General features: G+C 48.8%; 1 protein-coding gene and 1 pseudogene across 1 annotated transcript; one reads left to right on the top strand and one right to left on the bottom strand.

Moving 5' to 3' along the window:
- Window positions 1-4,736: 4,736 nt before the first annotated feature.
- Window positions 4,737-6,663, bottom strand: LOC120689321 (annotated as a pseudogene).
- A 5,520-nt stretch (window positions 6,664-12,183) lies between these two features.
- LOC120689320 (PRA1 family protein B2-like) lies at window positions 12,184-16,156 on the top strand. Its single transcript, XM_039971615.1, has 4 exons — window positions 12,184-13,112; window positions 13,444-14,971; window positions 15,215-15,337; window positions 15,444-16,156. The coding sequence occupies exon 1, from the start codon at window positions 12,184-12,186 to the stop codon at window positions 13,096-13,098; it is 915 nt and encodes a 304-aa protein (XP_039827549.1). The 3' UTR covers window positions 13,099-13,112; window positions 13,444-14,971; window positions 15,215-15,337; window positions 15,444-16,156.
- Window positions 16,157-23,816: the final 7,660 nt, after the last annotated feature.

Genomic DNA, 23,816 nt, shown 5'->3' with positions numbered 1-23,816 from the left:
TGATGCACATGTTGATGTGGCTGAATGAAGTAATTACATATATTTTAATTACTTTTATGAATAAACTATTATAAATTAGTGGTAGTGGATTGACATGATATGTTGACGTGGATAACAAAATGCTAGTGTAGTGGGTTTTAATTGTATGTGATAGTGTATTGCCGAGGTGGACAGTCTGCATGTTGAGTGAAATCTCTAGTGAGAATCAACTATATAGGTTTTATGGATTATAACCACAAAAGAAACTAGACAGTTTTGGTTATCATCAATGGGAGGTTTTGTTTGCTTCTCTAGAATAGAAATCCTAATTCTCCAGTCCTTCGGGTTGCATCCAATTTTTGGTTGCAAAGGAGTACATATGCATTTCAACATTCAGTTTAATCAACATGCTATCTAAAAAAAACAGAATCTCAAATAAAATATCTTTCTTTTTTCTTTGAACGTGAAACTTGCATATTGCCCGCGCCTGTTGGCCGCTTTGCAGCATGGACTTGGCCTGCTTCCTCCTCCGAGAATGGAGGGCTGATTTTCGCACCTGGGCCACTAATCTTTTGCCGGGTACTATCTGATAAGAGGCCAGTTCCTCTCTCTCTCTCAAAAAAAAAGAGGCCTGTTTGGTACAAAACTCTGAAACTTCATTATTAACTACTTTGATCCGAGTCCCTGAGACGATCGTCTTAGGAGAATCAACGATACATTTCTTCTTCTGCAGTTATCATTGATTATCATGAACCGGGCGCCATTACAGTACCTGGAGCTAGGCAGGATTGAAGTCATAAGTACTGTAATAGAAGTTTAGCACCCTAATCGATTGAAACTTGAAAAGTTTGACAGTTAAAGAGTTGCAATGGAAGTTGTAACTACACGAGCAGAAGCCATATACTGATCTAGCATTCATGTTCTTTGTTCCCATTCTACCATTTCCATGAAAATCCTGGTTTTTCTACAGAAAAATCCTCCATTTTCCCCAATCCTTACAGCTCACTATCAGAGAAATTAGCGGCAGAGCCTAACAATGGCATTGGCAATGTTCATGTCCTCGCTAAATCAGAAGTCGAGAGGGGAAAAAGTACAACTAAATCACGGCAACCTAGGGGAGCAACTGGATGAGTTAGTTGTCCCTGTAAGAACAGCCCAATTTGCACTCGGTTTAGGTGAAATTATTGGTCAATCCATTAAGATGAGAGCTAGCAGTGTCCATTTCTTGACACGCCACGTGCTAATCCACATCTAGAGACGCTTGACCAATACAAATCACTTAAAACGAAAGCAAATCCAATAGTCCCGGCACGTGTTTGCCACATGCCCAAGATTGAACACACGTACCGTTTACAATAGATACATCACCAATGAACCATAATGAGCAATTTTAGCCATTACAGGAATTCAACATTAAGGATTACAAGTTCATGACAAAGATAGTTCAAATCTGAAATTAAAGGTTCAAGCTTCCATTACAAAACTTGGGCTCACGAATGACATAAAAGATATATGAAATTAAAATTTAGTGTTTCCACATGCTCTCAGGAAAGATAAACTATGCAACGGATAAATCGGTAAAAGCGTAACAAGCAATGGCGTCTTGCTCAAGGGCACCATTGCGGCCACATCAACCGAACACAACTTCTGGCTCACCTGCAACTTAGTTTTTAAATAAAAGCAAGATGAGTACAAAAGGTATTCACAAGACTTACGCAATTATATAATCAAGGATCGTGCAAGAGGCTCAAAGAGGCTTTAAGGTTAAGTTGTTATTGCATAAACATGAGCTCTCTAACCAATCATCTAGCTCTCTAGCAAACTTAATTAATCTTGCCCAACCCATCAAAAGTTTTAGTTGATTATGACAATAATAAAATAATTTAACATAGAGATGCCATAAACCATTACCAACATAAACGAGACTTTCTACAAAGAGTTCATGGGATAGTGAGCGTGCTCATGTCCGAGAGCGCGGCAATTCGAATTGATTTAAATCTTGCAAGGGTGTACTACTTTACCCACACGACGCAAGGATCATGCGACTCACCCAACCGGCCAAAGTTGAATAAGGGGGTACTCGCGTCAACCGTTCCCAACAAGTCTCAACCATTGAACTTCACACCTAGCTTACGCGTAGAGAACTTAGATCCACCGGGGACACCTCGAAACCTATCAACATATAGATCCACCGGGGACACCCCTAAGCCTCTCTGCATAGCCCCTTGGCCACGTATCTAGGACTGCACATCAATGATCAAGTCAAAGAAGGTAATTGGCTCATCCATACCATTATTTAGGATATGTGGTAGCACGAAAATTTGTTAAAAACCAATGTCATCCACGGACAGTCCTTAATCGGTTCAAGCGGACTATGCCTCCGAGACTCCTTTCTCTAGGCCAACATTCCGCCTAAACCACGAAACCAACTTTCCAACATAACCAACCCAACCTTTCCAACATAGCCTAAACCGAACACGTGCGATCATGGGTAACCAAGTGTGTGTGATGACTCTAAACCATTCTTTTCTTCTCTTCCAAGTGATATGTACAATACTCTAAGTATGGCTAAGCATCTAGTTAAGTTGAGTATTCAATTAACTATCATGTGACAAGGACAAGGATAAAATAATCTCAAGGAAGGGTAATGCATAAAGATAGAAACAAGAATGCAATAGATAACATAATATACATAACCCATAAATACCCAAATGAGATAACTAAATTAACTCAATTTAAATAGGTGCAAGGAATCATGCTTAGTTGCTTGCCTTGGTTTTCTTCCGGCTCAACAAGAAACTCAACACCGGGCTCGGGCTCGACGAACTTGGCGGGCTCAACGGGTTCGCTCTCCGGCCGGCGTCTCGGTCACTATAATGCATGAATGAAATGTATGCATTAGAATGATGCTATAATTGCACATGAAATTATATGTCATGAAGAGTGAATGGTTCAACATGCGATGATGCACAACACAAACATAAACAACACCAATCATGCACATCTAGCACTTAAACAAGAACACCATAAGCAAGAATTGACAAACGAATTCTAACAGCTAGAATAAATCATGAAATAAATTTAGCACATAGAGAACATATAAAAACACTCATGAGAGTTGGATTTGAAGGGAAAATATTTTTCTATAATTATTTATGAATATTACATGTTTCAGCTATTCTAAACAAGTTAAATCGAAACACACATGCTAAATTTAGTTAACAAATCGCAGAAAATTATCACAGATACTAGACATAAATACAAAGCTAACAGAACTAGTTTCACCATTTTGTCACTTTTCAGAAAATAGATATAAAATAAACAATCTTTCAAACAGAGAACAATAAAACGCATTAAAACTCTACTAAACAATTAAGGTGCATGGAAACAAGTGGCACTACTGGAACGAGTATTTTACATGCAGTCTAAAAAAATTTAGTTTGACATTTTTAGAGCACTGAATAATTAACTAGGCATTTTATTCACTTTTAAAACATTAAATTATAAATAAATCTACAACTTAGAAACATGTAAAAAAATATTTTTCCATGGTAGATCTGAGGCACAAGAATCAAGAAAAAGAAGTTTCACAATTTTTGGAGACATATACGAATTTACATGCATTTTACAAAATTGCTGCATAAACAAAAGCTATCCAAAACACTAGATGCACCCATACCCACCACTCCTAGGCGCTGACAAGCGGGCCCCAGGAGCCAGGCGGACCCAGGCCTGCGTCAAGGCAAGGCCGGGGCCTTGACCTGCGGCGTGGGCGCGGCCGGTGCGCGCGCACGGCGCGGCGGCGGCGATGGCGAACGGCGACGAACGGCGGCGGGGCGGAGCAAAACGGGCGGGGCAGTGCGCGCACGGCGCATTCTCGGGGACTGTGAGGCTCACCGGCAAGGTACAGCATGGGGAGCAGCGATAAGGAGGTGGGGCGACGAGGATCGGCGGCGATGGCGGTGGAGCTCCGCCGGGAATCCTGAAATAGGAGGGGAAAGGAAGGGTGAGGGCCGGAATCGGTCGTGGTGGTCGAGAGGAGACCGGAGCTGCGAGGAATTGAAGCGGAGCTCACCGGAGATGATGGATCGAGGCCACCGGCGAGCTCCTGGTGGTGGCAACAATGGAGTTTGGGGGAGGAATGGCTAGGGTTTGGGCAAGGGGGCCGAGCTCGGGGTTTAAAACGAGGGGAGGGCGAGGGGTAGGAGCGGCATTTCGCGTGACCCCGAGCCACGGTGGCCAACGGGCTTTCCCCGACGCGCAGACACCGCCCACGGCGGCCAACCATGGCACAAGCAGCAGCGGGGAAGAAGGGGGGCGCCGCTGACGAGTGGGCCCGGGCGAGAAATTAACGATTGAGATTCAAAATTCAAAACGAAGATGTTTACGAGCTCTAAAAATCACGAAAAAATTTCTGTACGAATATAAAATCATCAAGAACACAATTCAACAAGAATAACTCAAAAAATTTTGTAGATTGGTCACAGTAAAATAAACAAATTAGCTGTTTTTAAATCTTCCGAGAATTTTATGGCTCGGTTAAAAGGTGATAAAATTCCAAAAAAATATTTTAAATTCATAATTTAAAATATGGTATTTTACAGAAAATTTTAGGGGCATAGTTGTATAGCAAAAGTTGAACTTACTTCACAAGCATACACTTCAAGCAAGCACAAATATTAAATAAATACATGCAACACATGCACATGATGCTCCATTATGCCTTGATGATGCTCTTGATTATTTGTTAAGCATGTTTATAAATTTTGGGTCGTGACATCACCGGCGCCGCAGAGGAGGCGGACGATGCGCGCCGGGTGCTCACCCCGGACGCTAATCATGAGCCAGAGGAAGGCGGTGACGACCGCCTAGATGAGGATGTCCAGCCAGATCTGCGTCTTGGGCTGTGACAGTCTGAAGGTGAGCACGAGTTTGCATATGCCATGGCGAACGACCACCGCACGCGCTGCGAGTATAGACTTCCAAATGGGCCACCCGGCCATAGCCCATCCCTAGCCTGATGGGGCCCGGCCCAAAGCAGCCCGGCACTATCAGACCATCAGGCCTGATAGTGCCGGGCCCTTCGGGCCATCGTGCTGAACTGGCGGTCCAAACCCGACACTAAGGCCTTTTTATAGGGCCGGGCCGACACGGCGGCCCGACCAGCCCATTGGGCTGGGGCGGCCCGGACGGCGATGGCCGGCGCGGCCGATGGGCCAGGGGCGCGGGGGCCAGAGCCAGCGGCGGCTGCGGGGGGCGCCCGGCCGGTGGAGCGCGGTGGCCTGAGGTGGCGGAGGCCGCGACGGCCGAGGGGGCGCACAGGGGCAGGAGGCGACGGCGGCCGCGGCGGGCGGCGCCACTGTGGCCGGGGGGAGGGGTGGGCGGGGTGCGTGCGGAGGAGAGGGAGGGCGGCTGGGGAATTGGGGTGGGGAGAGAGAAGTGAGGGTACAAATTAGGGTTTGATGATTTTAGATGTGGGAGGGGAAGAGATAAGGGGAGATGGGCTGCTGGGCCATTGAATGTCTCGGGCCGCTATCGGGCCGGCCATTATTGTGTCGTGCTTAGGGCTGGCGCTATGGGCCAAGGTGACGGCCCAAGCACTAACACCCCATCGTGCCAGGCCAGCCCGCGGCCCGATTGATCATGCCAAGGGACGGGCTAGTGCCGTGCTTCGGGCCACTCATCGTGCCCGGCCCATTTGGAATTCTATAGGCACGAGTCCACTGGCACCCGCACCAGCAGGCTCAGAGTCATCAACATCGACCCGCGAACCCCATCTAGCTCACCAGCATGAACACAGTACCTCTGGGGGTGCAGGTCGCGCATGACGGGGTCGCCGGCGGCGTGCGGCTGCTTGCCACCCTCCGCGGGATGCGTGTCCTGCCAGTACCCGCCGGGGACGCTACTTCCGAGATGGTACGTGAGCGCAGTGAGGAGCGTCGCCAACACCAGCAGCGAGTTGGCGTCATTGCCCGCCTAGTTGTTAGATGGCGGCGGCGGCTGCTGTTGCTGATGCTGGTGGTGGTTCCTGTCAAAGTTCCCGTGCGGATGCGCCATCATCGGCGGCAGAGGCAGCGGGTACACGTGGCCGCCGTCCATCTTGAAAGCAACTGAAAAGGGCGAAATCACCGTCCGACCCGATGATTGAAGAAGCTAGGATGGGGAGCATGTGGACACCGGGGTGGGGTGGGGGGAGGGACTACGGTTGGTGGTGTGAGGGTGGCCCGAGTCACTGTCGACGTGTTCTTATACAACTCCCCGGGCCGTCCACGCAGGGGGGGCTCGAGCGCGCTCTCGTTATCTGGCTACTGGCCGCAGCGACATTCGATTAGTGCAATCTGCCGCCGCCGAATTCCGGATATGCTCTCATTCAGGAGTGAATCCAAACTCCTCGTCACCCCTTTTTTTCGGCAAGTAATGCTTGGAATCCATTTCGGGCATATCTTGGCACGCGGGCTAGATTCTCATTTAATGTCGCGCACGGTTTTCAGGCTGCCCGCACTAGCTCCTGAAGCCAAACGCTATGCTATCTTGTTTAGCACTTTTTACGCCGCAGCTGAAATGAACGGTAAAATAGGAATAGCAAACGTTTTCGCTATTCCTAAAGCGGTGCCGGACTTCCGCCATCGGCAACGTGGATGCGACGTCCTGTGCCTGCTCCAACCACCTCGAGGGCCCCGCCATCACCTCCTCTCCCTTCACCGCTCCTCTGCCTCCGCTGCACTGGCGCCTGATGCCACCACCAGCACCCACGCGGGGCCACCACTGGGGCTATGGCCGCCGGCCGAGAGAGAGAGAGTGGGATGTCACCGGTGTGGGTGGTGAAGGGAGATCCGGATCTAGCAGGCCCCGCCCTCTCCGGCATGGCGGAGCTCGAGGCCGCCCAAGCATGAGGGAGCGGGGGAGGCACGCCCGCGGCTCACCGGCGGAGGCCTCTACCACCGCCGCTGCAATGGAAGGACGGGCGGGAGGGAGGAGGAGAGGGGCGGAGGGCCAACCGTCACAGCTTTGCCATGCCCTGCGCGGATCCGACTGCCATGGCCGCTGCGAGGAGCCGACGTGGAAGGAGAGGGAAGGCGAAGAGGAAGGGGAGGAGAGGAGGGTAGGAGGAGGGAGGCGCCGGCGACATGAATCACTCTGTTCGCTGTGCTGGTGCTGGAGTGGTGTGAGAGAAAAATACTGTTGGCTGGCTGGTGACTGGAGGCTGATGCTGGAGCTGTGTGAGAGGAAAATACTGTTGGCTGGTTGGAGAAACCAAACAACGAACAGAGCGAATGGGAGTGAGGGAGGGGGTGGGGGTAAAAAAATAATAGAAATCTAACATGTGGGTTTCATAGCTTGTAGTTGGTATAGAGGACGAGAAATAGAGTATGAAGAGTGCAAAGGAAATTTGTATAGAGAAGAGAATATCGATGGCCAAAATATAATATTTCTTTTAGAGGATGGAAATAGAGTATGACGATGCGAATAGCCTCAGATCAGATGGTTGTGTGTTCCAAAATAGAGTATGACGATGCGGACAAAACGCCAGTTGCACTGTCTGCTAAACATTATGTAATTATGCATTTATAGGTCTTTGGAAAATGCTTTATTATCGCAATTTTTCCTCTTTAATTTAGCTATATCTTCAGTCCAAACTCCGGCCGTGTGAAAATCTTATATTTCTTAACAATTATTGTTGTTATACCTTTAATCGGAACTACGGACATGGCAGAATCTAATCTTTTTCATTCTATTTTCTAAAACTTGTTATATTTTCACGGTATATATTATATTAACAATAGTATCTTTCTAGCTTTTATTATTTTGATTTTTCTTTTACAATTTATTTACTTGCGCCATATCTAACAAATGATGGTTGTTTAGTTCTGCCAGGTGAAACTGATGGAACAACAGTTTATACTGTCCCCAGTGAGATCAGCAAGAAGATATGCTAAAAGCAATTTGGAGGAACAGGAAAGATGGTGTGTGCTTTGCAGACTTTGATGATAGCAATGTAATGGTCAGTTCTACAGGCAACGTCAAGTTCAAAAATGTGGCATTTCTGAGAGGTCTTTCACCAGAAGATCTGGCTGAGCATATTAGGTGCAATTACAGGTCCACTCGCTATGTCATTTCACATGTGGTTACTCATGTACACCTCCTCGTGACATTTGTCATCTGCTTGATTTGATGACTAGAGATCCTGAAGCCTATGAGTTGTTCCACGTTCATGATTATCTTTTGCCTGTGATAGCCTATTCTGGTATGTTCAAGGGGCTTTATGACTTCACAAGATTTGTCTTGAGTAAAAACACATTAGAGATGTCTTATTTGCGTTACCTGAGGATTATATTTGTGACTCAACAGACAATGTTCCAAACTAGGTGTAGCTGGTGAAGTGCAATTCTGTTCTCCAAACAACACTGAATTTCAACCAAGGGAACCAGAACCAGGGGAGCAACCAGGGGAGCCAGGGGTCTCATCAAAAAAATCAAAGAAGAAAAACTAGGGGACTTATGAGGTTCCTGCTGACAGTCCACGTCAGACCTGCCTTACCATTACCAAGGATCAGAGACTAGTACTTGCTGAGCTTGGTCTGGAAGGAAAGGGTCAGAGGTTGCTTACTGATGATCAGATTAGGCTGATTAAGAAACTTAAGTTCCTTGATTTTCATAGGAATAGGCATGCCCATAGGTTGGAGCCACTGCTGGATTGGATTGATAAGAACAAATCACATTTCAATGCTCATGGCTCAGCAAACATAATTCATGTGAGGTTTCCTTGTTTCTTCCGGAACTGCAGTATGAACTGTTCAGTCTTAGATCCTTTTGAGTTAGTACAACTGGTATTATGTCATTCTGAAGCAATCTCATGTCAGTTGAATTATTTTAGAGATCTCCGGTCTACCCGACTCCTGTTCCTGTTCAGTTAACGAGAACACAACAACGCCCGTATTAGACGGCGGCAGCGGCGATCGGAGATTCGGAGTCGCCATCTCATGGAAGCTTCGTCATTCATTGTCGCATCGCTTGGAAGTAGCAGGTAGGAGAAGGGGATAAAACGCCGGTTGCAGTGTCTGCTAAACATTATGCAATTATGTATTTATAGTTATGTTCTTTGGAAAATGCTTTATCATCACAAGTTTTTCCCTTTAATTTAGCTATATCTTCGATCCAAACTCCGACCGTGTAAAATATTACTATTGACAACTAATTCTTGCTATATCTTTAATCGGAACTACGGCCATGACAGAATGTAATCTTTTCCATTCTGTTTTCTAAAACGTATATATTTTCACGGTATATATTTATTAACAGTAGTATCTTTCTAGCATATCTTATTTCCATCTTTTTCTTTGACAATGTTGAAAATTGAGGTGGCACTAATAATCACTAAGCTGAGGATCTACACCAACTCACTCTAGAGTCGGTTAGCCCCTTCAATTTGTAGTTACTTAAAGAACCGCTTTATCACTTCCGGGTGGCAGAGCCTACCAACAGATAAAACTGGTTTCCAGGAGACAGAGCCTTCCTACGATAAAGGTCAGACTTTTGTGATCCCGGGTGGCTGAGCCTGCTTACGATAGATCACAATTTATACACTAAGTACTTAGAAACTGAAAGATTAACACTTACAAAACACTTGTTTATTATAACACAATAGTATTACATAAGAGTACACAACACACCCTTTCTTTGTGACTATCCTAGCACTCACCCTTCTAATCTACCATACTCATGGATGACATGGCAAGGGAGGGGGTCCTCTATTTATAGGCCAAGGCGGATCATAGGATGGTGACATGTGTCCCTCCTTCTAGAGAATTACTAAACATTCTAACATTTTCTAAATTTATTTATTGACTAATTCTATATTACTACATAGAAAATATCTCATTCTTACATTGTGAGAGGAAGACTATAAATTGAGTCCTTTACCTGTATACCCTTATGTAAAGTGCTCTAGACCTCCATACCCCTAAAAATTGACTTGTACCTCTATACCCTCGCGCCAAGTTTTGTTAACCCCTATACTCTTATGTCCATGTTCTGTTAAAAATTAACGGTAGAGAAGCTCTGACAGTTAAGGCCTACCAATAAAAATGAATATTTTGCCCTTATCCATCCATTACTGGTTGCTCCTTTCTTTCCCTATCTCACGTGACGCACAGAAGCCAGTCGGTTGCCTCCTCCTGTAACCCTAGCAGAGAGGCGCCCCCTACCGCCACCGTCCGGTGCCGCCGCCGGCCCAGCATCTTCAACAGTGCAGGGATCCGCGCCTGCGGCCACGCGCGGGGCCGCCCCGCCGGGGAGCTGTGCTCGGGGCTGCGCGCTTGGGGCCGCTCGCCGCCGCACGCGCGTGAGGCAGCGCAAGCCACTGCGGAGGGCCACGCTAGGCGGAGGAATTTCAGAATTTTGGTCTCAATACGCGCGCCTCACTGAATTAGGGACTCGTTCGCGTGCCTTTCGGAATTTGACACCCTTGCTGCGAATTGTTCTATTTGATATGTTTCTTCCCGTTTTCTCTCTTTTCACCCATTTCCCTTTTCTTTTTCTTTTCCAGCACACATGAAATGACCAAATGAGAGAGAGCTGGGGGTGGGAGCGGCCGGCGCCGCCTCTCCTTCCTTCCTGTGAGGCTGCGATAGAGAGCGCCGGCCCTGGGTCTGGCCTCTAGCGAGCCTTCCGTCCCATGAATTCCAAAGGATAAGAGGGAGGGGTAGTTTAGTCATTTCATGTGTGCTGGAAAAGAAAAAGAAAAAGAAAAAGAAAAGGGAAAAGAAAAGGAAAAGGGAAAATGGGTGAAAAGAGAGAAAATGGGAAGAAACATCTGAAATAGAACAATTCGCAGTAAGGGTGTCAAATTTCAAAAGGCACGCGAACTGAGTCCCTAATTCAGTGAGGCGCGCGTATTGAGACCCAAATTCTGAAATTCCTCCGCCGGGTGCCTCGACGCGTGGAGGCGCGCTAGCAGCCGCGGGGTGCCGCCCTAGCCGCTGCACGCCGTGGGAGGCCGCGGTAGCAGCCACGGCGCCCGCCTCATCCTGTTGCAGAGCCGTGGGAGTAGAGATGGCAACGGGTACATACCCGACGGGTAGTGGCTACCCATACTCATACCCGCTAGAACTAAATTTTACCCGTCGGGTTACCCGTACCCGTACATGGGTAGGAAAATGCTTCCATACCCGTACCCGGCGAGTAATTTATACCCGACGGGTAACCCGTATCCGAAAAACATACCCGAGAAGTACATACAAATATCACATATCGATATGAAAAATAATTCATTCAAACTAAAATTGGAGCGAGCATGGAGTAGGATTTCAAGGAGAGTTCAATAATATATATACTAGGAGGGATTAATTAGATTTGAGCCAAATTCATTGGCCATAAGGGTTAAAATGAGTTAGGCACTTAGGGCACCCGTAGCAAGAGCTTCAAACGGGTAAGATACATTGTGGAGATAATTTGTTTCTGACATCACGTCCGCTCCCATGCCAGGAAGTCTGCTCTCACATGAGCCTGGATTGATGATTTTTTTATTGCGGGGCCCAACTTAAACCGGGTATACATTGTGTGCATGTTTGGATCACTGCTACCACCCGCTGCTGGTCCCACCTTCCTACCACTTGTGTCGGATGCACATTGCGGCTGCTCTTAGGATGATTGTTTTTTTTGGACGCACCCGCGGCTAGGCGGGTATGGGTAGTATACATCCGCACCCGTGCCCGTCATACCCGACGGGTACAAGATTTTGCCCAATAATATGTCCACAGATAGAAAACTTATTTCATACCCATCTTCTTATCAGATAAAAACCGTCGGTTACTCGGGTTTTAGATACCCATTGCCATCTTGACGTTGGAGGCTGCGCCAGCAGCCTCGGGCCCTCCCCATCCTGCTGCGCGCCAGAGGAGGGGAGGGCACCGTGTGCACCAGTAGTCCCGTCGTTTCTATTTCTATAGATGAAAGTTGGTTCCCACCGCGCACGGGGAGGCTGTCCACGTCTGTCAAAAAAATTTACGTCGCCGGATGGTGAATCGATGGCCTGTAGTCATCCCACACGCATACTACTGTGCCAGTAAATATCTTCGCTTCCCCACCGACGGCGTCGCCCTCCGCTCTCTAGCTTCCTCCTCACCTCCCAGGCGCCGGTGGCCTCCTCCGGCGAGCCAGCGAGATAGGCGGGGTCGGCCAGATCCGGCGGCCTCTTGCTCGGGCCATGGCGGCGCCAGCCAGATCTGGCGGCCTCGAGCTCCATGCGGCTACGGCGCGCGGCGGGCGCGCGGCCGGAGCGTCGCCTGCGGGCGCGTGCAGTAGCAGCTCCCCACCCCCACCCCACGACGGAGCAGGGCCCCGCCTCCGACGGCGGGCCTGCGCGCGGGGCGGCAGAGCAGGGCTTCGCCCCCGTGGCGGGCCTCGCGCGCGGCGGCCGCGTCCTTGTCCGCCTCGTCGACCTAGGCGCGCACGGGCTCCTCCACCGCGTCCTCCCGAGCTCGCCTCACCGGCACGCCTCCAGCTTGGTCCTCCTGCGGCGGCGCCCCTGCTCGAGTCCCGGGCCCTCTCCGACGCGCCGCTAGCCGCGGTGGTCTTCCGTCTCTTTGTGGGCCGGCTGGCCGACATGGCGCGGCGCTCGCTCTCGGACCGGCGGCCGTGGACGGAGCTGCTAGACCGCTCGGCCTTCTCCCGCCCGGACTCGCTCTCCGAGGCCACCTCGCGGCTGCGCCGCAACCTCGGCTACTTCCACGTCAACTACGCCGCCATCGTCGCCTTCTTGCTCACGGCCTCGCTCCTGGCGCACCCCTTCTCCCTCCTCGCCCTCCTCGACATCCTCGCCGCTTGGTGCTTCCTCTACGCCTTCCACCCCTCCGACCAGCCCGTCGTGCTCTTCGGCCGCACCTTCACCGACCGCGAGACGCTGCTCCGCCTCGTCGTTGCGTCCGTGCTAGCCTTCTTCCTCAGCACCGTCGCTTCGCTCATCATCTCCGGACTGCTCGTCGGGGGCGCCATCATCCCCGCGCACCGAGCCTGCCGCATGCCAGAGGACCTCTTCCTTGATGATCCCAGCGCTGCGTCCAGTGGCAACACCACCACCAGGCTGCTATCCTTCCTTGCGTCGCCCAGATCTGGGGTTTGACGCCTCCACGACTGGTAATATCCAGTCAAATCAAAGTCTTAAAATCGGCAAAGATCTGCTAGAGCTGTACTTCTCTTACATTTCACCAGAAGCTATACTGTGGATCTACATAACACTCCTATTTGACTCTTCATTTTAGAAGTTCTTCATTTTAGGGATTATGTTAACTACGAAATTAAAGAACCACTGCAGGTATACACCTTGAACTAATCTGCACATCATAAAAGCTTGTTTAATTAGCTTTTCCTGGTATCTCACTCACCATTTCCTAGCTGATTTGGTCATGGTTTCACATCACATCATATTAACTCACAAATGCTCACCTCTTCTTTTTGAGTTTTTTAGTGCCGTGACAATTGGGAGCAACTTCTGGAGAGCATCCCAATAATATCTGAGAACAACAGGGTTGCTGATTCAGCATTTGGTCCTACTATGAAGGTACTGTCATCTTTAGAATGTGACCTTTTGTGTTTCTCCTTTTTGTACCACTATTTGTTTTCAGGCGATACAGTGTTTGTGTCTAACAGCTGCACTAGCATTTCATCTACGTCACCAGTTCGGTACACATTTTCTTACAAAAAAAGCTATTTGACTGTGATTAAAGTATAAGTTTCTTGCAGAAGTTTATCATCATCTTATTCTGTTGGTGTTATCTGTTTCAATAGACCAATTTATTCTGACCATCATGTTGTGTGCGGGTAGTCAGGTTTTTTGATAAACGAAATTGTTTATTTGATGGGTGGAAAGGAAACAAATTTATTCCAGCTTTCTTTACAAGTGTTGACACATTAATTGTCATTCTCTATTGCTTAGCTGCTGGTCATGGCTTTCCTTGAACAAAAAAATGCCTGATAGCTGATAATAGGCATGAAACTGACTTTGAGAATGGCAGAAAAAAATAGTACAACTGCCAGGCCTCACATATATATATATATTATTTTCTAATTGGTTTATTAAAAATGGATACTCTTAATGCTGTGTTATTGGTGCTTTGCAGTTCTACCATCCTTGGGAATAAGTTCGTTGCCTGCTAGGTAAGCTTAAGTTAGATCAAATATTTGAACTGGAAACAAGGTTTCACTCAGTTTTAGTGGTATTATGAGTCTGTGTACGTAACACATAATCATATTTGGCAGGTCCCTTCCATTTTTCCCTCTGTTAATATTGCACCTTACTTCTTTTGGAGCCCTGCAGAGCTATGTGTTCCTGCTACTGCTGATGCCTTCCTGTATAAATGATTTTGTTGAGTTCATGCCATTTAAATCCTTGACCTCAATATTTTGTGTTGCCACGTACTACTGTAAATAATATGTTTACTTATGCTGCAATTATATCAATTTGCAGTGCTTGAGTCCTTAAAAAAGTAGTGTCTTTTTTGTTTCTTTTCTTCTCCATTGTTGTATCATTTTCAGTATACCTTTTCCAAAACCTATTATGTTGCTCTATGTTGTTCACCTTCACAGCAGAGTACCTATTTCCATCATTCGTCTCTGATCCACCTTTTGTTACGTGAATTTTAGGACCGTTATCTTCTTCATGTTCTGAATGAGAGGCGAGAGCATGATCATGATCTTTGTGTGCACCTGTGAATCTACTAGGCTCCTTGCTCTCATGTTAAGGAATCTTGGTTTCAAAGCTATGTCTATCAGTGGCCAAATGAGTCAGATTTACTTTCTTTGACTTAAATGTCACACACAGACAACTACATGATTATTTCATTTAGTTGGCTAGACCTCTGTGAGGTTTTACATGTCTTCTCTATTTCTTCCCTTTACTCTCTAATTTTTTGGTCCATTTTTCTTTGTCAGGATAAGGGGTGCTTTGAACAGGTTGTAAGCAATCATAGGGGTCTCTGGGTGGCATCTCCATAACAGTAAGTTCTCTAACTAAAAGAAAAAACTATGCTAATTTGATAATGCATGATTCTGTCCAAGCAAGGATTTTTTGTGAGTTAGTTAAACCTTGAATATATGTTCTAACACCAGAAAAATCAGCACCAGCATCAGTGGCTATTAAAGTTTAGCTGCCTACTGCTACACCAGTTTTGCACTTAATTTTTCTGTTGTCAGCCTGATTGCTTCTATAATGCTGGATGGATTAATTTTTCTGTTGGCAGTCTGATTGCTTCTATAATGCTGGATGGACCGAAGATATGCGCGAAGTTGTTAATTTTCTTCATCAGGAGTATCCAGAGGCTCCACTATTCACTGTTGGGACAAGCATAGGTGCCAATATTGTAGTGGGTTGAGTTTCTGCCTCCCTTCCCCTTCCTGTGGAAAATTTGCTGCAGCTGTATGTAATAGCTTAAGCTTATTTCGATTTTGTCATGTATGTTGCCCATTTAGGTCAAGTACCTCAGAGAAGAAGGTTAGAGCACCCCTGTAGCTGGTGGTGCATCTACTTGCTCACCCTGGGATCTGCTGGTAAGTGACGATAGTCAATTAATCTAGCAGAGCTGCATCCTTATTTTTCCCTCGTTTTACCATAGTTCTTTTGTGCATTCGCATTTTGGTTTGCATCTCAACTGTACTAAGCATGTAGTTTCCAAATACTGTTACTTCTATGCCCATTCACTTACGCATTACCTTCCCTAATTGTCTTAGTTAACAAGCTGCAAATGATGCTCTTGTAGTACTTCAGCTTACCAACACTACACTTTGATCTCCACTGAAAATGTACATGTATATTTTTTAATATGGCAATAGCACTCCAATTATGCAGGTGACCAACAGATTTATTTCACGCAAGCTTGTGCGGCGATGTTATGACAGAGCCCTTGCAATTGGCCTCAAGGGATATGCAGAACTGTATGTACATGTTAGGTTCTTCCCTACTAAGTTTTATGAACGATTTTCATTGCTTATGATCTGTCTCTACCTTTATGTTTTCCTACTGAGTGCTGACTAATGTGTATTACTTACTGAAGAAATCCTTATCTGGTTGCCCATGATGCTTTGCCTCTCAACATCTCTACCATTTAGAAATTAGCGTTACTTCTTCTATGTGTAACAATGCAAATGAATAGTGCAAGATGGAATCTATTTTTGTTCCATACTCAGTACTTTTCCCATTGTCTTACTTTTTTGCGCTGCACTCCTGCCACGAATACATCTGCCCGATGGCCCATTTACTCATCACTGTCGTCCACATGCTCGAAGCTCCATGGTGGGTTCTTCAATATATCCTGGTCGCTGCGTACCAGTACCTTAGTAACTTGAACCTGCACGAATAGCGCATGCCACTAGAATACGATCCTCAGCTTTAAATTTATTTCCTCATGTACTATGCAACCTCCTTCGTGCTCAAACAAATCACACCTCTTTTGCACTTGATGAACACGCGCGCCAATGGCGCGCCTCATGCACTAGTAGGGCAAGAGGGCCGGAGCCGTCGGAGCGGCGCTGGACGGGGAGCCGCGCCCGGCTACGGCGTGCGTGAGTAGCGGGACGGGAGGTGGCGGCAGGCCGTGCGCCGCGGGGAACGGCGTGTCGCTGGGTCGGTGCTGGCTAGCCGCGCGCAGGTCGTGGCTGCTGCTCTCGCTGGTGTGGTGTACAGGCGTCGCCGTCCCTGGAAGGTGATCATGTCCAAGCACAATTTCTGACAGAGAATGAAATGTTTCAGCTTTTCAGTTTCAGATACGAAAAAATAGTTGACTGAAAAATGACAGCATGTTTCAATGAAAAATTTTAGAGTATTCTCTCTCTCTCAAGATACGATACTAAATTGAAACTGCAGAAAATTTTATCCAGACCACTAACTTGTTGGCATGTTCGGAAGAAGCGAGTTGTTGCTTCAGAAACATAGTACTACAAATTGACAACTAGATGGAGAGACCGGGATGCTCAGAGTTTCAGTTTAAGTTCAGCATGGTTGAGACTGAAGACTGACAGCGATACATCATGTTTGATAGCAGTGGTGCAAAATGACTAGTAGATTGAAACTACTAGTCGTTCAGAAAAAAAAAACAGACTGATGAGATTCAGGCGACAGTGAGTCATCTTCTGAGGGGGCTATTTTTATTTATTTCTTTAATTACATTGCTCTTCTTACTGTTGTTATATTTGAATTTTTTTAAAAAAATTGTTCAATACGAGGAGAAGCTCATCCCTCTCACAGATGCTACTCCATCACGGACTCCCCTTGTGCGCGATGTCTTTTTTCAGAGTTTTTTATTTTCATTATATCTGAAATTAAAAACAAAAAAAATGCTACACGGCAGACGCCTCCCTTCCAGCACCTCCAACTGGTCCAACTGTTTAAAGACTCCCAATAGCATACTAGTTAACATCAATTTTCATAAGGACATACAGGTTAAAAAAACTCAAGAGGGAACACCTCTTTCACGTAAGGGCAAAATTATCTTTTCCCAATTCCATTAGCCACCGTTAGTGCTCATTCCGTCCAGAAGGATATATGAATAAAAAAAAACTAGGTGCGAGTCAAATTTTTAGGGATATGGAAGTCAAAAACATTTTACGTACGGATATACATTTAAAGGACTCTATTTTCTCTCTCTCAAGATATGATACTAAACTGAAACTGCAGAAAATTTTATCCAGACCACTAACTTGTTGGCAAGTTTTTTTTTTTTTGCGAAATAACTTGTTGGCAAGTTCGGAAGAAGCGAGTTGTTGCTTCAGAAACATAGTACTGCAAATTGACAACTAGATGGAGAGACCGGGATGCTCAGAGTTTCCGTTTAAGTGCAGCATGGTTGAGACTTGAGACTGAAGACTGACAGCGATACATCATGTTTGAAAGCAGTGGTGCAAAATGACTAGTAAATTGAAACTGCTACTCGCTCAGAAAAAAAAACAGACTGATGAGATTCAGGCAACAGTGAGTCACCTTCTGAGTGGGCTATTTTTATTTATTTACATTGCTCTTCTTACTGTTGTTATATTTGAATTTTTTTAAAAATATTGCTCAATAAAAGGAGAAGCTCATCCCTCTCACAGATGCTACTCCATCACGGACTCCCCTTGTGCGCGCTGTCTTTTTTCTTCAGAGTTTTTTACTTTCATTATATTTGAAATTAAAAACCAAAAAATGCTATACGGGCGCACGCCTCCCTTCCAGCACCTCCAACTGGTCCAACTGTTCAAAGACTCCCAACCAAGGGCATACAAGTTAACATCAATTTTTATAAAGGCATATATGTTAAAAAAAATTTGAGAGGAAACACCTCCTTCACATAAGGGCAAAATTGTCTTTTCCCAACTCCATTAGCCACCGTTAGTGCTCATTCCGTCCAGAAGGGTACATGGGTAAACAAAACTTGGCGCGAGGGTACAGAGGTGCGAGTCAATCTTTTAGGGGTATAGAGGTCAAGAGCACTTTACATTAGGGTATATAGGTAGAGGACTCCTATAAATTTGTCTTGCACTCTTTCTCAGCAGACAATTTATTTAGGGCTAGTTTAGTTTTTTACAACACTAATTAGAAGTATTAAATATTGACTAATTATAAAACTAATTATATAGATGGACGGAAAATTGCGAGACGAATCTATTCGATCTAATTAATCTATCATTAGAGACTGTTTACTGTAGCACGATATTGTCTAATCATTACATAATTAGGTTCATTAAATTCGTCTCGCGATTTTACTTGGAGTTGTGGAATGAGTTTGGTCAGTTATCTACATTTAATACTTCTAATTAGTGAATCAAACGTTCGAAGTTACTGTAGCACAAATTTGCAAACTAAACAGGGCATTTGCGCCATATCTAACAACGACTTTTCTTCCGTGAATTAAAAGGGTTAGAGATATTTGGAAACCTAGATGAATTATTTTAGCGACCTTGGTCTACCCGTTAAGGTATTAGACGGCGGCAGCGGCGATCGGAGTCGCCGTCTCAAAGCGTCCGCCCCTATGGGTGAGGTCGATCTTCCCCCTCGCCGGAAAGGCGTGCTGGAGGTCATCCTGACGTGCCCGAGGATGTGCGGCTACGCCGGCCCAGCGTGGCCGCGGTTCTGCTTCGTGTACGTGAGCTTCTGCGGCAAGGTGGTCGGCTCGGCGAAGATGCTCCCATACGAGCTGGATGAGGAAGACGTCGACGAAGATATCAGCGAGAGGGACATCAGGAGGTACGTCAGGGCTCAAGCCATCAAAGACATCAAGCGGTGGAGCCTGCCGCTCAGGATCCCCGTGGTGTCGGGCTGGACGCGCGAGTCCCTCGACATCCACGCGGAGCGCGTCGACCAGGACCTGCGCCGGAGGAGGGGCGTGGTGGTGACCCGCGGGGGACCGCACACCTCGGTCTACACCGCCGTGATCTGCAGGGCGCGGGTGCTGCTGCTCGACGCGCTGGTGATCGGGGACGCCGACGACGACGACGACGAGGAGGCGGAGGATCGGAAGAGGAGGCGCCGCGGCGAGGTGGAGGAGCGGCCCTCGAGGGTGGAGGGGACGCTGGAGTTCGGCAAGACGGTGCCGCTGCTGGACTGGGAGCTGCCGGTGCCGCGGGACGCGGACGGGAAGCCGCGGTCCGTGGTGCGCGGCTCGGTGGACGTGCGCATGAACTTGAGACGGCCCGGCTACCCTACCTAGGGCGCGGCGCAGCCCTACTTGCTGTAGGTTTTGCGATGATGGCGACCTGGATAAGATCAGGTTGGGTTCCTCAATGGAGATTGAGGAGAGTATTCTTTAGTTAGAGCACCATGTACCTTGTCAGAGGGGCCGGACGGGCATGATTCAGCCCCCGATCTTATTAGAATGAGAAACTTCACCGTTGTCCCGTGAATTTTTGTTCAGGGATTACGTTTGCCAGAAAAACATTCAGTTATTGTTCATATCGTCACTTCCCTATATTCCGTTCGGCTATCTGAACGACCCCTCTCGAAATCAATGGAGACTAGTCCCAAACTCCCAATAGATCCTCACCGCCGTGTCAACTGCAGCCAATGGGGAGGTGTCGCCTGATGCTGTTCAGATTAGGGTCCCCTGCTTCCAAATGCAGTCTTGTAGGCTGTGATGTGAAGAAAGTTAACAGTTGATCAGATTAGGGTCTCAAATGTAGTCTTGCAGGTTGTGATGTGAAGGCAGTTCACAGTTGATCTGAATTCTGAACCTGAGGAGACAGGAGGAAGCAGAGCATGAAAAGAATGTGCAGAGCTATGAGCTACCAAACTCTTGGCGCTCACCTTCTTTGTCATGTGTTAACGTTGGCGTAAGTGCAAGTGGAGAAGCTGGCCATACCGGGTATAGCTGCTCTAGTGACACATTGACATGGAGAAGCCAAAATGTGATGTGAAGGCAGTTCATAATTGATCTGAATTCTGAACCAGAGGAGACAAGAGGGTTGCAAACCATCTTATGATTTAGTTGTGCGTGGGCAAGGAGATGGGATCTAGTGGCGGAGCGAGCCTGAGCGCCGGTGACCACCCCGGTCCCGGCGGCCACCCCCACCACCGGTGGCCACCTTCTCCGCTCGCTCCCGACGCGCGAGGGTCTGGCAATGGAGACCGCCACCTCTCCGCCCTCCTTCCCCCCTCCTCCTCGAAAGCCTCCCCTGCTGATGAGCCACCCCTGCCTCCTCCCTCGGCTCCGGGCTTCCTCTGCGTCTCGGCCTTCCCCAAGCTGCGGCATCTGCTGGCTACCGCGTCGAACCGCGGGCCCAACCCGGGCGCTCTCTTCGTCGACCTGGTGCCGGAGAGGTTCTACTCCCCTGTGTGCGCGGACCTAGTACCCCCGTCCTCGCCCTCCGCCGCCCTCGCCTCTCCCGTCTGGATTTCGGTAACCTCTGCCTCTGCTTCCCCCACTCCTATGGTGTTTGTTCTCGATGCGCTTGGTTTTTGGTTGGGGTTTGGTCCCGATCACCTTCGTTTACGCGAAATTCAGCCTAGAATCCTTACCTCTCTCGTCTCTTCCCCTTCTGTCACGGCGTTCATCGTCTCCCTCGCCGGTCTCCGGCATGGAGGCGTGACTTTCCGTTTCCACCCCGTTCTTGAGGACGCAATCCGTTTTGTTCAAAATTCGAATCCTCCCACTTCCCGTCCTCCCCTCCCCTCGATCCTGGGCCCGGGACCCGTTCCTTCCTCCCCGTCGCGATGCGGCGATGCTTTTTCTCCCGATCAACCATCTTTCTCACAGAACTCCTCCTTTCCTCCGGGCAATGACATAAGCTCCCCTACTTTCGATCCCCCTCCCCCTAGACCTGGTGCACCTAGGCGTCCACCCTGCCTCTGCCTCGCGGGCCCTTTCTCCTTGGGTCTGATTGGCCCTTCCCCCTGCGCCAAGTCCACGAACTCTCCTCCACCCAATTCCTCCCCGCCTGGTTCCGCCGTGAAGACAACTGGGAAAGCTCCGACCAGCCCATCTTGCGCTCCGCGCCAAGCTCTGGCTGCTTTTGCCGACGTTGCCTCTGCTCCGCCGACATTTGCCCTATCTTTTGCCGCAGTGGCCGCCTCGCCGCCTCTTGATATCCCCCTACCTCCCCCTCCTCCCCTCCTCCACCCACTGACCTCTGGCGGCGCTATTTCCGGTGCCTGGCTCTTGACCATAAAATCGATCGCTGCCGGGATCCAGTTCACTGTAGGCGCTGTTGGTGCCTGGGTCACACCGAAAGGTACTGCAAATTGCCCCTGTCTTCTCATCCTCCTAGAAATCCGGCTCCTCATTCACCTTGTTCCCATGTTGTCCCCCCCAGTAGTTCGCCAATGACGGGCTCCCTCTCCACCGCGCATCCCTCTGGGAGCTAGGTGGACTCGTCGTCGTCCTTCGCGCCTGCCCCGTCCTTCATTGCCGTTCCCTCGGCCTCGACAACCCCCTCGGCGCCTTCTACCGCGACTGCTACAGATTCGTCTGCTTCGGCCTCACCACGCTCCATCCTCGGTTTTCCTTCTTCCACCTCTTCCTCTTCCTCCACGCCTCCCTCGACGCCAAGCTCCTCTGCCTCCTTGCGCACCTCCTCTACCTCTGTTCTACTGGCCTCCTCCCCAGATCACCCACCCGACGAGGAGGATTTGCCCCCCTCCTTCGGCCGGACTATGTGGACTCCTATATGCCTTTTGTGCACATGAACTACTATGACAATCTTGCCTTTGCCTTCACTGATCCGCCTGCAGCTGCTCCTGCTCATGTGGTCCGCCGTGCCCTCCAGACCCATGGCCGCAACCCCCGCTTTCGTCTGGCTCCTTCCTCCCGGGACTCTCAGTTGGCTATCTTTGGTGACGCGTCCGACCGTGAGGCTACCATCCAGAGAGGCCCCCTCCCTTTCCTCGACCACACTGTCTTCCTCGAGCGCCATGATGACACCGATAATCGCTTCCTCTTTGAGCATGAGATCTTTGCTGCCCTCTCCATAGAGGACTACCCTCTTGAGTACTGGAACAGGGACCACATTATTCATTCTGTCGGCCCTTTTGCCAACCCCCACTACATCGACCCCATCTGCCTCTCTGGTATGGACTACTCTGCTGTTGTTACCATGGTCAAGGCAGAAGACCTATCTGACATCCCCCCACCACATCCATTTCAAGAACCACGACAGCTCTGGCTCCATTGGCAGGGTTCACATCTTCCATGCGGAGAACATTGCTGGCCCTGACCCTCCTTCCGACCTTGATTCTGATGGGGACGATGCTCCCGACAATGATTCTGATGGGGGAGATGCCAACAGATTCCCTGCCCCCCCCCCCGAGACAACCTCGCCACTACTGGGTTCGCTCGCTCCCCACCTGCCTCTCCTAGCTCCCCTTCCCATCTCCTCTACGCTTCCAGTTGTTGGCACCCCCTCTGTCCAGGCCACTTCGCAGCTTTTCCGTCCGGCCTCTGTTGACTTCCATGTGCTCCCAGGTTTCATCGAGATCCATGCCTCGGGCAGCAGGGGGGAGCGTGGAATTTATCGTGTTCCTCTGGTTCCCCTGTCCCCTGTTGGAGGTCCGCGAAACCTCTTTATGGTCAACTTCGCATCTGCCTTCATTGGCCTGCTCCACGAGATCGCTTCTGTGGGTCCAAGCCATGCCACCGTCCTCTCTACCCAAACCATCTGCCGTGGCACTCACAATAACTCCCCTGGGCTCCTGCTACCGATCCACCCCAACACCTACCTGGGCCACCTCCCTTGGGCCTAGGAGACCGATCCTGCCCCCCTCACTGTGCTCCCTAAGGTTGTCCACCAGATGGGCCCGGTGGCTCCTGGACCACTTGCCTCTGCTCCTGTGCGGCACATGCCTTCTACCCCTGCTCCTGGCCTGTCTCAGCCGCTTCCTCTGCTGGCCGGACATAGGCCTCGCCGGAGTTCGTGCCTGGCCGCCACTGAAGTTCCCTGCTTCCTGACCATGCTGGAGAGAGCTGCTCAGCTCAAGAAAAGGAAACTCGAGGGCGGTCCTGCACCTTCTACGGAGCTCCCGGATGCCATCCCCTCTGAGCTGCTCGAGGTCCTGCCACCAGTGATTGGGCACTTCTCTCTGTCGGACATCCACCTCATGGGCTCTGCGTGTGGAGTCCCTGCGTCTGAGCTTGCCACCATGGACGACATCGATCCGGCCTCCGACCTCTCAGATGAGGACACGCTTGGCGCGGCCTAACGACTCCAATGTTAAAGGCTTCATCCACCTTCTGTACCTGGCAGTGGACTGTGCTCCCTGCCTGTCTCTTTCCCCGGTTATCTCCTGCTAGTTTGTTGTTTCCTTCTGTTCAGGTTTGCCATGCGCAACCACCTTGTAACCGGGATGTGAGGCACCTTCTGACTTTTTCTTTTTTCTACTACTCC

Source organism: Panicum virgatum, chromosome 9N, assembly GCF_016808335.1.
Source record: "Panicum virgatum strain AP13 chromosome 9N, P.virgatum_v5, whole genome shotgun sequence".
Lineage (NCBI taxonomy): Eukaryota > Viridiplantae > Streptophyta > Magnoliopsida > Poales > Poaceae > Panicum > Panicum virgatum.
Note: the sequence above shows the minus strand (reverse complement) of the source record. Positions and strands in the feature narration are given on the sequence as shown.

Coding starts and splice junctions, on each gene's coding strand:
- LOC120689320 (XM_039971615.1), top strand. CDS start 12,184: ATGGCGGCGCCAGCCAGATCTGGCGGCCTCGAGCTCCATGCGGCTACG.